At 38.9% G+C, this 12,910-nt stretch overlaps 2 protein-coding genes across 15 annotated transcripts in view; one reads left to right on the top strand and one right to left on the bottom strand.

Moving 5' to 3' along the window:
* Window positions 1-390: 390 nt before the first annotated feature.
* On the bottom strand, window positions 391-4,707 carry GTF2H5 (general transcription factor IIH subunit 5). 4 transcript variants are annotated; one of them, XM_069787111.1, is made up of 3 exons: window positions 4,600-4,707; window positions 4,046-4,164; window positions 391-968 (listed from the first exon to the last, which is right to left on the bottom strand). In XM_069787111.1, the coding sequence occupies exons 1-3, from the start codon at window positions 4,672-4,674 to the stop codon at window positions 788-790; spliced, it is 375 nt and encodes a 124-aa protein (XP_069643212.1). In that variant the 5' UTR covers window positions 4,675-4,707; the 3' UTR covers window positions 391-787. The 4 variants fall into 4 exon arrangements, with proteins under 4 accessions (XP_069643212.1, XP_069643211.1, XP_069643214.1 ...); XM_069787110.1 differs by having other exon boundaries at window positions 4,589-4,673; XM_069787113.1 differs by having other exon boundaries at window positions 4,647-4,669.
* The window catches only part of SERAC1 (serine active site containing 1), a 28,383-nt gene continuing 20,162 nt past the window's right edge, over window positions 4,690-12,910 (top strand). Inside the window, exons 1-7 of one of the 11 annotated variants that reach the window (XM_069787105.1) lie at window positions 4,779-4,794; window positions 7,889-7,980; window positions 8,559-8,673; window positions 9,358-9,394; window positions 9,689-9,840; window positions 10,161-10,250; window positions 11,192-11,323. In XM_069787105.1, the coding sequence (XP_069643206.1) occupies window positions 7,972-7,980; window positions 8,559-8,673; window positions 9,358-9,394; window positions 9,689-9,840; window positions 10,161-10,250; window positions 11,192-11,323 (535 nt within the window). In that variant the 5' untranslated portion in view covers window positions 4,779-4,794; window positions 7,889-7,971. Of the gene's footprint in view, window positions 4,795-4,851; window positions 5,197-6,647; window positions 7,011-7,886; window positions 7,981-8,539; window positions 8,674-9,311; window positions 9,395-9,688; window positions 9,841-10,160; window positions 10,251-11,191; window positions 11,324-12,910 lie in introns of those variants that run through there. The other 10 variants (XM_069787106.1, XM_069787104.1, XR_011325398.1 and 7 more) reach the window with 10 other exon arrangements.

The raw sequence follows: 12,910 nt of genomic DNA, 5'->3' as shown, positions 1-12,910 counted from the left end.
TCAATTTACAGTTAAAATGGAATGATCTGAGATAATGGATTTTGTCGTCCCCATCCCCTCACATCCCCACTTCCCCTCCAAACACCTAGATTCCCACCACCACTCCCCAAACCCGGAACAACACAAAACAAAGGATAGCCTTGGTGAAAGTAGGCAAGTAGTATGGAGCATTTGTAAAATGTTTGAAAAAAAAAACAACCCCAGAACCCCAAACCAAAAAAACACAAGAACAACTAACACCCCCCCCCCCCCCCAAAACCTCACACCAACTTTCATTTTGGTGTACAAAAGCCATTAAGTTAAAACAGTATCTGACCATGCCGTCAACTTATGGAAATGTTCCATCAAGCACAGATCATACTTTAACAGACACTCTTTATATTCTCTCAGTCACACTATAACCAGATTTAATCAATTCCACAGGAATGTAACATGTCAGAGGAGTTCATATAGCATTCCAAAACAGCAACACTACTCTAATTTTTGAGTCATAACACCTTACAAGATAAAAATTCTAAAGGAAAAACAGAGAGCATGCACCAAAAATTCTCTAGGCAAGTCCTCAAGTGTATCATTTTAAGGATTTTAATAAAGATACCATAATCTTTCAAAATGAGAAATAAAATCCAATTCAAGAGTATTTTGCCTATGAAAATGATCCATTTTCTAGAGTAGCCACTTCCATGTAGAACTTACTAACCGCAGTGTATCTATTAAAACAGTAACAACCCAAGCTATTGAAATACACTATTCCAAAACTCACAGTAATCTCATTTCTCTAGTCTTTTTACTTCTGAGTAATAGGAAAAGAGTTCTGGTCCATTAACTCGCCCACTCTCTCCTGGAGGAAGTTAACCAACTCGGCTAATACAAAGACATGAGTTTCATCCAGGTCTTGTATGATGAACTTCTTTCCCAATGCATTTGACTCATCCAAGTAGAGCAGAAACTGCTTCATTGCTGGGTCACTGTAAAGACAAACACACATCAGATCCCACCTCATTGTAATGAGATACAGTTAAGAACAAATAAAAAAACCCACTGTTTGAAGACACTCTTAAAGTTCTTTGGGAAATTAATATTAATTTCAAGAGCTGCTCACAATTTAAACAAAGTTTATGTAGCTGTGCTGGTTTTAGGAAATTGGAGCTGTAACTTCAGGACCATCTGTGCAAGCAGCTGTGTGGTGCTTAGTTCCCAGCTGGGGTTAAACCACAACAGAAGCTTTTGAAAAAGTTGTTTCTTTCGCAATAGTAATTGCTTGGATTACTTTAGAGATAAAAATAAACTGATAATGAAGTCTAATGAGAAGAACTAGCTGCTTGATTAGCAGAGAAGTGCCCCTATGCTGCTGTTAAAGTAGCTTAAACAAAAAATAAGGCAAGTTTGAACTTAGATTTCTATCTTCAGCAATAGCACCATAGAAACAGGTAAAGTACGTTTTTGTTTGAGGGTAACCAAAACCCAGAACATAGATTTCGCTCAAAGTATTATAGCACAGAGAAAAAGCGGTCATGTATGAATTGTACATGTATCACACCGTAACTGAACAGTCTCTTCCTTTTCATGATGTCACCTTCTAAGTTAAATTTAAGTGTTTAAAAGAAAACATTTTGGAAGTATGGAAATTACAGGTAACTGAAACACTTGCATTATACTAAGCAGCTAGATAAAGTGGCTTAAAAATATAAGCTCTTTGATCCACTGAAATTTTGAAGAATTCAGACAGTATTATTCTGATACTAGTTTTTATAAAGCAGGAAAAACATGCTTTTTGATAAAACTTAGTATTTGATTGCAACAACTGGTGAAGAATATGTGCAAGAAATACAGGAAATTGGAATCAAGTAGCTCAGGACACTTTCAAAATTATGAACACAATTGTTTTTGCAACATAGTAAGTCTTAAAAAGAATTCTTAATAACATAGTAAGTCTTAAAAGAACCCCTTGGTTAATCTTCTCTCTTTTAAATGCAGTATGAGGACTAATTTTCCCTTACCTAAACATATACATGGTGCAAAGACATGCACTATGAGACCAAACCCTTCCCCTGCCCCTTAACCAGCAACTCAAAAAACAACCTTTAATATTAGCCTCAAACCTGCAGAAGCATGACTAGAGTAAGATAAGTTTTCAAAGTACAAAGTGATTTTGAGGAAAGGAGAATGGGAATGTCTGGAAGCTGTATCTTCTTTAGAAGAGCCATTATTTATGCACTCTGGTATGTAAGAACAGAAACAAAAGAGAAACATAAGAACTGAGAAAAATCAGATACCAGAAATATGTTGTTCCCAGCATCCTTCCACCCTTTGGATTGGTGCAGGGAGGTTCATTTTTTGCTTGTTTCATTCAGTTGTACTTTAGTGACTCACATTAGTAGTACTAGATGGCATAGCTTTTGTCCTAGCTGGTATGACCAGCCTTTATGATGTTAGGCAGCACCCACAGACTGGTTTTCACACAATCAATGTACAGAACTGTAACCAGTGCCAGTAGATATATGCCACAGCAGAAACATTGATCTCTTTATAGTACCTGAAGATTATAATCCTTGATATGGTGTCTTCAGAAAAGTTTAGCTATTTATTGGAAGAATATGGATAAAAAAAGACCTGCATGACATTTCACTATTTTATTTGCCTGATTTACACACTCAGAAGTGTATTTTTTTTCCACTCCCTATCCATTTGGTATCTTAAACATCCTCAGGAAACTGGGTTGTAAAAAACTTGTATCTGAAGCGTAAACAAGAGGACAGGTTTATAGTAATTCTGCATCTTCTTCTAGGATGGAATTTTGTGCCCAATCATAGGCTACCCTTACGCAAAGGTGGGGAGAAAACAAACAAAACCAAATCACCAAGAGCTAGCAAAACCAACTCAAAGGTCAGTTTCCCACGGAGCTGTTGAAAACATCTGATGGCATAACAAATGCTGTAGATTTGTTATCAGACAGAAAATTCCCTTCCAGGGAGAATGATTAAGTTCCATGCTAATACTAAGTGGGATGTGGCCACAGAGCTGAATAAAAACACAAGGATCTTTAGGTATGTGTAAAATAAATACATAAGGTACAAAGTAAAATATTTTGCTAACTGCTTGAGATTTTAGAACTTCTTGTCTTGTCAGTCAACAATTCTACTCTGGGCATCATCACAGTCAGCTGCAGGCATGCAATTTCTTGTGCTTCAGGTACTACCAGGGAGCCAAATCTGAGAAGACAGGCTTTTTGTTATAGCAGAGTTTAGACTCTGAACTGCTCGCACATAGCCATTAGACATCCAGACTTCAGCTGGATAGCATCCAGCCAGCTCAGAAGTTAGCTGCTGCAAGATCACGGCTATATGCAGGCACATCACAGAGGTTGAAGGTTCTTCTGCTTTTGTGTACTTATAATCTGTTAATATGTTTACAATCTAAGTGTACAACAGAAATTTTATATGTCGTATAATGCTATGCAATGACCCCACAAATCTTGACTGATGCTTCTTTTCACTTTGGAGGTAACCAGTTATCTGATTCTTAGTCTAGAGACTTCAGACTGTATGAAAACATGTTTACTGCACATACATCAAAAGCTTACTTTTACAAACTACAAGCATACTCCTTTCAAGTATGATCTACAAACAGAGCCACATGTCAGCCTTGAACAGAATTTGGACTGGAACTGATGAAAAAAGACAGGAAAGAAAAGATGAAAGATTATCTCACCTCCCTCTAGAATCAGTAAAGATATACATTGCTCACAAACAACAACAACAAACCCCATTATTTGTAAGCAATATAAAGAACAAGAGGGAACATCTAATAGCTAAGCATAAGTAGAAAACAATATCTTGAAAAGTTAGTTTGAAATTAGGATTACCTACAACTGCCTCTTTCCTTCTTCCCAAAAGGCCATACTTTCCTCTTGTCTGCTTGTTCAGCATCATCCCTCCTCACAATTATTTTTTTTTGTCTAGACTCTTAAGTTACTTAGAATATTACCAGCTCTAAAGAAATAAGTACTTTGACACAACGAGAAGCAATAAGTGCTGTTACTAACCATTCAATCAGAACACCTTTCAGAACATTCACCATCTTCTCAGCTCTCGCACAAACACTGACAGGAAGAGGTGACAAGAACAACTCTTGCTTTGGGTTACACACGTAAACAGAGGAAATCTGAAAGAAAAAGAAACAACGCCTTGGTTGAACTCATTGACCCTTCAAGACAGCTCACCTCCCCCGGACCAGCAGCGCTATTAGGCCCAGAGGCCGGGGGCTTGGAGAGAGGCGCACAGGGCCGGGCCGGGGCAGCAGGGCCCGCTCAGCTGTGGCACTGAGCTGTAAAAACTGAAGTCGCCTCCCCTCACCCCTGCGTGCAGTCCAGGCACCTCTGCGCCCCGCCAGCCCCGCCGAGCTCCTCCAGCGGCTGCGGCCGACTACCGGCCCTTCTGCCGGCGGAGGCGAGCCGCGGCCTTACGAAAGGCGGCCTGGGCGGAGGGAGACGAGCCCCAACGCGCCGCTGGGACGGCCAGGGACGTTGGAACGGGCGGGGCGACTCCCGCCCGGCAGGCCCCGCCGCTCCCAGGAGCTCCGGTCCCACCCGCCCTTCACCTCGGCCGCTACCGCCGACCGCTTCCCTGACGACGGAGTTACCGCACCCGCCGGCGGCCGCTGTGCCGTACGCATGCGCGACCTCCCCCTCTCCCGCCTCCGCTTCCGGCATCGCCTCCGGATTGGCCGGGCTACCTGCAGCGTGCTGGCGTCACGGGAGCGCGTAGGCGCCGGTGCCGGGCGGAGAGGCGGAAGGTAGCGGCGGCGTTTGCCCGGGGGCGGGGGGGGCTCGGTAATGGCGGCCGGCCGGCGGGCGGGGTTGGGCTCTAGGGCGGGACACGGGGGATCTCAGCCCCGCCGTCACCGCCTGCCGAGGCGGCGTGCTTGTTTACCTCACAGGATTTGTGGTGTGTTTTCCCGGTTTGATATTTATTATCGCTTTAATGATCTCGGCCTCTAAGTCCCTCCCGGTTCTGGGAGCCCGCAGCGGCGAGGGCGCCTGCGCCGCCCCCCGGCGCCCCGGCCCCGGCCCCGGCCCGCTGAGCGGCATGGCCCCGCCCGGGCGCGGGGAGACCCCGGGGCAGCCCGCGCTTGTGAAAAACATCCAGAAATTAGTGGTGCCTTAGGGTTCGCCTGCTCCGTGTGAGCGCAGAAAAGGTAACAAATGGGCTTTTTCCCCTCTGGAAAGAGGCACGGAGTTATCCCCGCTTTGCTCCTTAGCCTTTGGATGTTGCATTGCCTAAAATTGTATTTTCTTTCAAATGTGCCCTAGTTGCAAGGCAGCAGTGTTCCTGCCCCACGCTGGGGTAGTGACAGAAACGTTGGCACGATGCAGCCTCATCGGCTTGGGCCGGTGCAGGAGTTTGTTGCAGACTGCAGAGCTCCCTGAACCAGCTGTGACACGGTGCAAAACGCGTCCTTTTGCATTATATTTGGGTATACCTAAGCATATTTGCTCTCAGACCTGAACAGGGGTTCCTGGCAACAAAGAAATGGTACTTGCTTTGGCTTCTTGGGTTTGCAGGTGCATGTTTTGAATTCAGGGAATTGTGGCACCTGCTGTCACTGAACTACATGTTTATTGCAGTTACACACTGTGGCTGGGTAGAAGAATAAATATGAGTACCGTGGTTCTGTGAATAAAGATAGTAAAGGTACTGCCATAAATTAGACAGAGTGTTTGGAGGAGGGGGAGGTGTCTCCAGAGGACTGATTGTTAATGTCTTTAAAGTGTTTCATAGTGTTGTGTACTCTGTTGAAGTGAATGGATAAACACGATACTGAAATGACAGAAGCCAAAAAGTTGTCTGCTGTGATTGTGGCAGTGCTGGGGTAATGCTGATGTTTTTCCAAAATCTCCCAAACACAAGCAAGAGAGAAGGAAAAATCAAAACTTTGGGGGAAACAGGAAAAGAGGAAGGCATCTTAATGGAAGGAAAGAAAAAAGTCCCCTTGTTTAGAGAAATTGGGTGCTAACATAAAAAGCAATATAAGCTCTTTTTTTTTGATCTGTAGAGATTGCCTTCAATTCAAGGAGAATATCAGGGGCTCCCATATTTCAAGATCAGATTTACTGATCAAGATCTACACACCTGACATTTTATCATTTTGAGTTAATTGTCATTGTGGTGATATAGACTTAATTTGACATTTAATAAGGACGTCTATGTTTCCAACATAATAATTTGATAAATATATGAGAAAGAGTGGTGTGGTTTAAAATCTGTTTAAACAGATTAACTTGGTGTTTCAGCCAGTGTAGATGTATCAATGCAGGCACTAGATCATAAAAGATGAATTTCATGTTACTTCTGCAAAAACATTTGTTTGTTTTGTGGTTGCTATAAATGTTTGATATTCTTTCTGGATTTTGGCATAATTCTTGTACTAAAAATACTTCACGTTCTGTCTACTAAGACTTGAGATTAAGTCTTTGGCAGAAGTAACATGCAGAACTTGATTGTTGTCGTGGGTTGCCAAAGCCAATTTGTTTATTTTCCTGACTTAAGTAAGTTTTTCTTATATAAAAGTAAATTTTGCTAGTACATAAAATAATAAATATATGTGAGTGGTAGAAACAGGAATTGGTGCTTTTGCCTGGCCTAAATTGCCTTGGTTTTCAGTGCTTGAGTAATGTAACTATATTTTCTTTGAACCTCATTGTGCAGAGGTTAAGATACAGCCTTGATCAGTGGCCTAAAGAGCATGGCTTCTTTATGGTCCCTCCTGAATAGTCCCACTTGTTCAAAGAGGCAAGGTAATATCTAGAATGTGTAAGGAAGTTGCAGCATGCTTGTCTTAACTCATCTTCCTACCTGTAAAATCAGGAAAGTTCATGCCTTGCATCATAGATAGGTCAGAAGAGTAAATCGTTTCATATTTCTGAAGAACTCGGATACTACTTTCATGGAGACAATTACTGTCAAGAAGATTCATGCTCGCACGGGATTGCTTGTACATTCAGAACTTTGGTAATTCTAAGATACGTTGTATGTGTTTGTGACTGGAAAAAAAATTCTAGTTTGATGTCAGCATTCAGTGAATACAGTGCAATTAGTCTGTCAGTATTCTGTGTCTTCATAACATTGAATTGCTAAGGTCTTAATTTTAGAAAAGGTTCTCTTCTTCATGGCTATGGCTAGGTTTTCATTCTTTCACATGTGTAAGAATTCTTCTAGAATGAGATGCATCCCCTATGTTTTACCTGTAAGCATGGCCGATGAGTTTCATGAGCTTATGGAGTCAGAGCATTTTAGAACCATTACTTATTTTTTTAGCTGTAGAGTTTTTATGTTCTTGAAGTATTAGATGGATTTGCCATTTAAAGGCAAAAATATGTAGTAGTTCTTGGAGCCTTGTTAGGCAAATAAAAGACTTGCTAACACAATCAATTGTGAACTTTAAAAGCAGTTGGTTACTGAGTTGTATTAAAGCCCGTGTCATATTGAGTAATGTCTTGATGGAGATATGACCATATGTGGTATTTAAGGCAGAGTTACTAAGAAGTAGGAAGGAGACTTGCAAGCAGAGAAATTAATTGGAGATACGTACTCACTAAAATCAACAGTAACACAATTGTATGAAAAACTGCTTTAAACTTTACTTGTAATTGAAATGCAGCCTATTAAATTGAGGAGTTTATAGACTTCTTTAATTAGAGCACTTTATATGGAGTAAAATGACACAAATATGGTTTATTGTGACCTTTGCTGTAAATCATGACCTTTGCTATCATGACCTTTGCTGTAAAAAGACAGGAAAAAACTGCTATAGGTTTTCGCTGTGATTCTCAAATCAATCATTACTTTTTCTTTTTTTTTTTTTTTTTTTTTTTTTTTTTAATACGCAGAATGTCAGTGGCTGCTTACTGTATATTTTGCTATAGACAAATAGGAACCTCTGGTCCAGCCACAAAAACACACCTACCCTGGAATGATATCAGTAAGTATAGTTCTATATGTATTGATCTGAGGTGTTAATAAAAAGGAAAAATCTGTGTTGGTATGATGCCATGCATAATTAAATGGTATTAAACATCTAAATCCCTGAATACTTTGTGATTAAAAGCTTTTATTTGCCTAAAGTGGATGTCTGCTTCTGACCTTGCTTTGCATGGTGATATGTATCATGACACCAGCAGATTATCTGGGATTAGAACATGAGATGAGGGTGCCCCCCCCCGCCAGTGCAATCTCATGAAACTATCTTAAACTCCATTTTGTATCTGATTTTTTTTGTAACCTCTACAGCCATGAAACAACATCCATAAACCGTGAATAAAGTTTGAATAAAGTATGTTTCTGTTGTTTTTTCCTCCTTTACTGATATTAGTTCTGCAGTCTTTCCTGCATAGTCTCTGCTTTCTTTGGTGCCTTCAGAATTGTAAGAATTGTCATTCTATACAGAAGTTTATTTTTGAGCATTAAAAGATAGGATATTTCCATTTCTGCTCTACAGGAAGCATTGCATTTTTTTTTGCCTTTTCAACCTTCTCTGCCAGTTATTTCTTCAACGTGTAGCTGCCTCTTGTCTGCATGCAAAATTCTTATGGTCTCGCAAAGACAGAACCTGGTGGCAGTGGTTGTGGGGCAAATCTCCCAATTCATGCTGAGGAAAAGAAATTATTCATGATAGGTGAGATGTGTTTCGTTGGGTTTGCTGCTACTGGTAATAATAGAGTTTCTCCGTATCAAGATCCTTACATCCAGATAATCAGCTCAACTTTGTCCAGGCAAAATAGCTCAAATCTGACAGGATCATTAGACTTAAAGGGAAATTGTTGCAAGTGGCATGTGTTTATTCAGCTGTTTGCTTTATAAATTAGATTCAGTGGAATCATTTAAAACCCATATATTTTCTTAGGGATACTCTGCAGGACTTTTCAAAGAACATGCGTACTCCTGTATGTATTAATATTCATTGAAGAAATATCCACACCATGTAAGAAGAAGTTAAATCCTTGTAATCTAGAGTTCCACATGAATGCTAGTGGTACAGGCAGAGAAAGTTTACTGTTGATTCCTGCAGCTGAGCGATGAATGTAATTAATAGGTAGCAATACTCAAAAGTAGATAGCACTGGCAGGATACATGTTGTATCATCTTGCTTAGGAGAGCAGGAAATTCTAACCAAGTAATGTTTTCTCCATTTGTAAATTTAGGTAATGATTTCCTGAAAGCCAGAGAGCAATAGAAGTTGTTTAAAAAAGCTTACTCGTAATGGCTGACATTCTTACTGTCTCATAATCAAATGCTAACTGTGTTTATATTGAGGTGATGCACACAACTTTGTTTGACATGAATTTTTCATCTTTTCAAGGAAAAATTGCAAAAGTAACTGGATCGCTTATACTAGGGTAAGTTGTAACTGACAAGCATATATGTAACTTATGTATACAGTTAAAATTTCAATTCACGTATCTTTCAAAAAATGTGACAGTACTAGGAGACCTTTAGACATGGTAGGATATAGTTTTGAAGCATATTTTATGATAGTTGTTACTTCCAGTATTTTAAAGTCTTTTCTCTGCTTTGCTCAATTAAAATAATATGCAGACTATTATATATTCAGTAAAATCTGGATGATGTATACTAAAGTGATTGTTATCGTATTTTTGCTATAATATTTTTAAATTAATATTCATGTGCAGTTTTCTTTTATCTAGAGGTTTTGTATTCATTACATATGAAGTCCTGTCCTTAAAGAAGTTACTGCAAATTGATAGTCAAGCTATACATCAAGAAAAACTTAAATCCTATGTATACATACGTACAACTTCTGTAAATCCAAGTGACTATCAAGGTAAGATGCATAATTGTTTGGGTTCTAAAAATAGAGTTTTATGAGAATAGAATGTTTCTAGAAGTCACCCTTATGTAAGGAAAGTTATGTTTCATGAGATCTGTTACAAAACCAATATTCTTCACAATGTCACCAAATTTATTTTAAGCTGCTGGCTGTTTTTTTAAGATCGTTCTATACATACAGTTCTTTATGTATGAGAGAATTCTCTACATATATGTCCATATGTGTATGTGTGTGTATATTTTATATATATATATGAAAAATAATGTGAGAGAACTGTCTTTCAGACTTCTAGTAATCTAAAAATACTCTTGTAGGGATCACATACCACGCCAGAAAAGAAATCCATAAAGCAGTGAGGAAAATTCTAGAAACAGAAGCTAAAATTTTCCGGAGACCTTTTAATGGTAGGTATTGAAGGCATGGCTTTATCTGTGATTATTATTTTTGAATAGTAAAATATAAGCCTTTTAGAAAGTAAAATAATTTTCCTTACAAACTTAACGTGTTCTTTTGTGTTTGAAACAATGGTAATATTACTTATAATTTTCTGTATTAAGATAGAATATTAGTATATTTTCTATGTGTTAAAAACATTCCTTTTCTTAACGTAAATGAAAGTGACGGTTGAGAAGAGATTTGAGGGTTGTTTGGGTTTTTTTTCCTGTTTCAAAAGAAATTTGAAGCTTAAGATACCAGGTTAATATTTCATACCAGTTTTGTGTACAAAAGGCATTTGGGAAATGAGATAGTCTCAAAATTTCATTTTAGGCAAGTATGTTATGCTCTCCACAGAACTGCCAGTATTAACTGAAAGCAGCACACTCTTTTTGTAACAGTGTGTCACTGCTTTTTAGAGTAATTTAAAATAAGAATTTCAATTCATGTAAGAAACTGTGCTCCTGAGGCATACTATCTATTCTCATTTAACTGTCTGTTTAAATGATTATAACAATATGTACCTCCACTGCCATGCTACGAAATTAATTGTTCAAGGTCAGAGCTGCAAGATTTGCTAATTGTTTCTAGCTCCTGCTGGAAGCTGGCAATTCTGATTGGTAAGTGCCAGCTAGGGGGTTTTGTGTGTAACGTATATATGAAATATCAACTTGCTGCCACTAAAATGAATCAAACCCATCCTATTAATTTAAGGATCAGCATTTTACTGATGTCATCCTGGCGTTGTGTATTGTACTAATTTAATATTAAAACACTACACTTTAAATTATTGTTAACAACTAATATTCAAATATTAAAAGAAACAGATCTTTTTACTCAACAAATAGAAGTGTGACTGTTAAAATGCTCATTAATAGTAACTTTGGTTTTATTTGTTTCCTGGTAAAAGAACAATTCAGTACATTTGATGGAGAAGATCATGAATGTGCCTTATGGCTTCTCTTAAAGAGAAGTCAGTCAGAAGACAAAGAAGTCCGACTGCAGGCTGTACAAGACCTGGCAAACAATAGTCACTGGCATGGTAACGTATGCTGATGTAACCTAATTCATCCCAGAAATGCGACAAAGTCTCAGTTAGCTGTTCCAACTCTGCTGCCAACGTGAAAAAAAGCTAGTAGCTGCAAGAAGTGTAAATACATTCTGTAATTTGGTCTAAAATGTGTGCGTGGGGGTTATTTATATTTCAAGCAATTGTTCTTCCTTAATACCCTGATACAGGGTGCGTGTCTGCAGTGTGGGTCTCTGTTTCCCTGCCAGAGAATTGCAACCACTGCTGTGGTGTGGGAGAGCAGTTCATGTTCATTGGTTTCTTGGTTTTTCTGTTGGGACTGCTAACACAGTCACAAGTTCTGGCAGTGATTTTTATAAGGCTCTGTAGGAGTGAGTTTAAGGCCATGGTTAAGTTAATAAAAATTAGTTAGGAGCTGATAGGTAGTAATAGCAAGGTAGTAATGACAAACTAGAGGTAGAGGACTTGTATGTGCAAGCATTATTTGTAAGCCATTTTCCATCCTAGCTGTTATTTGGTAGTAATAAGTTCTCCCTGTTGCTCTAGCAGCAAATATCGTTGAAACCCGAAGTAAAGGGGGTGTGTGTATATGTGTGTCCTCCTCCCCCATTCATCATTTGTCCACGTGAACTAGGTGACACCCTAATCTTGACTCTCATTATTCTGGTATCCAGTCTGTTGAGGACCTTTCACTCTTCCAGTGCAATTCTGTGCCATGGGATTTATCTTGTTCCAGATTGCCTCTTTAAAATTCTAATTAATTTCCCCAAGCAATTTACATTAAAAAGCTGCGTTTGAAAATATTTGAAACCTAGGATGTACCAAAATTGAAGCTTCGTGTACTAATTTAATATAACTGTCTTGTGTTTGTAGGCGAATACTATCTGTTAGCAGGTGATCTCAGGTTCTCAGTGCACAAGAAGGCCAGTACTCGGGAATCTAGTTGCTTTTTGTTATCTCCTTTTCTCTGTAGTGCTCATTGCTGTAGTATTTGGATGTTTCACAAATAGTGATTATTCTTGCCAACTACCTCATGAGGGAAGCAGGCTTTTTTTTAACCTGCTATTCCAAAACTGAGTCCAAGAAAGGTTAAGACTGAAAGTATGTGCTGACTTTTCACAGCTAGGACCAAATTGTTCAGCACACCTGTTACTGTAAAATACAGTATTTCGCTTGTCCAAAGCACAGCTTCAGTGACTTCAATTTGCAGCTGTAAGTGATCTGCACCAAAGAAAAAATATGGCCAATCTGTGACTGTGAAAAGTATATTTTAAATGGCTTGTCAGTTTTGTTCTAGAATTGTATAACAGTAACAAGGATAGGAACAATTTTTTATAGAAAAAAGTATTGATCCACTTTAAGGTTTGTTGGTTTATTTTCCTTCAGTTTGCCACTTAATTTCAGAGCGTAATTTTCAATTTCTCCAGCTATAAAGTAGGTAGGTTTTGGAAGGGAATAGTAGTTACTGTTTAAATCTGGTTTCCCTTCAGTAGAGTAACTGAAAGTCTCTCTTGTATCTTCAGTAAGAAAGGGCTGTTTAAAACTGTACTGTGGTGCTATCCTGCCTTTTCTAAGGTCACCTGATTTTGTGACGTTAAC

This window comes from Haliaeetus albicilla, chromosome 7 (genome assembly GCF_947461875.1).
Source record: "Haliaeetus albicilla chromosome 7, bHalAlb1.1, whole genome shotgun sequence".
NCBI lineage: Eukaryota > Metazoa > Chordata > Aves > Accipitriformes > Accipitridae > Haliaeetus > Haliaeetus albicilla.
This window is presented reverse-complemented; position numbering and strand designations above follow the sequence as displayed.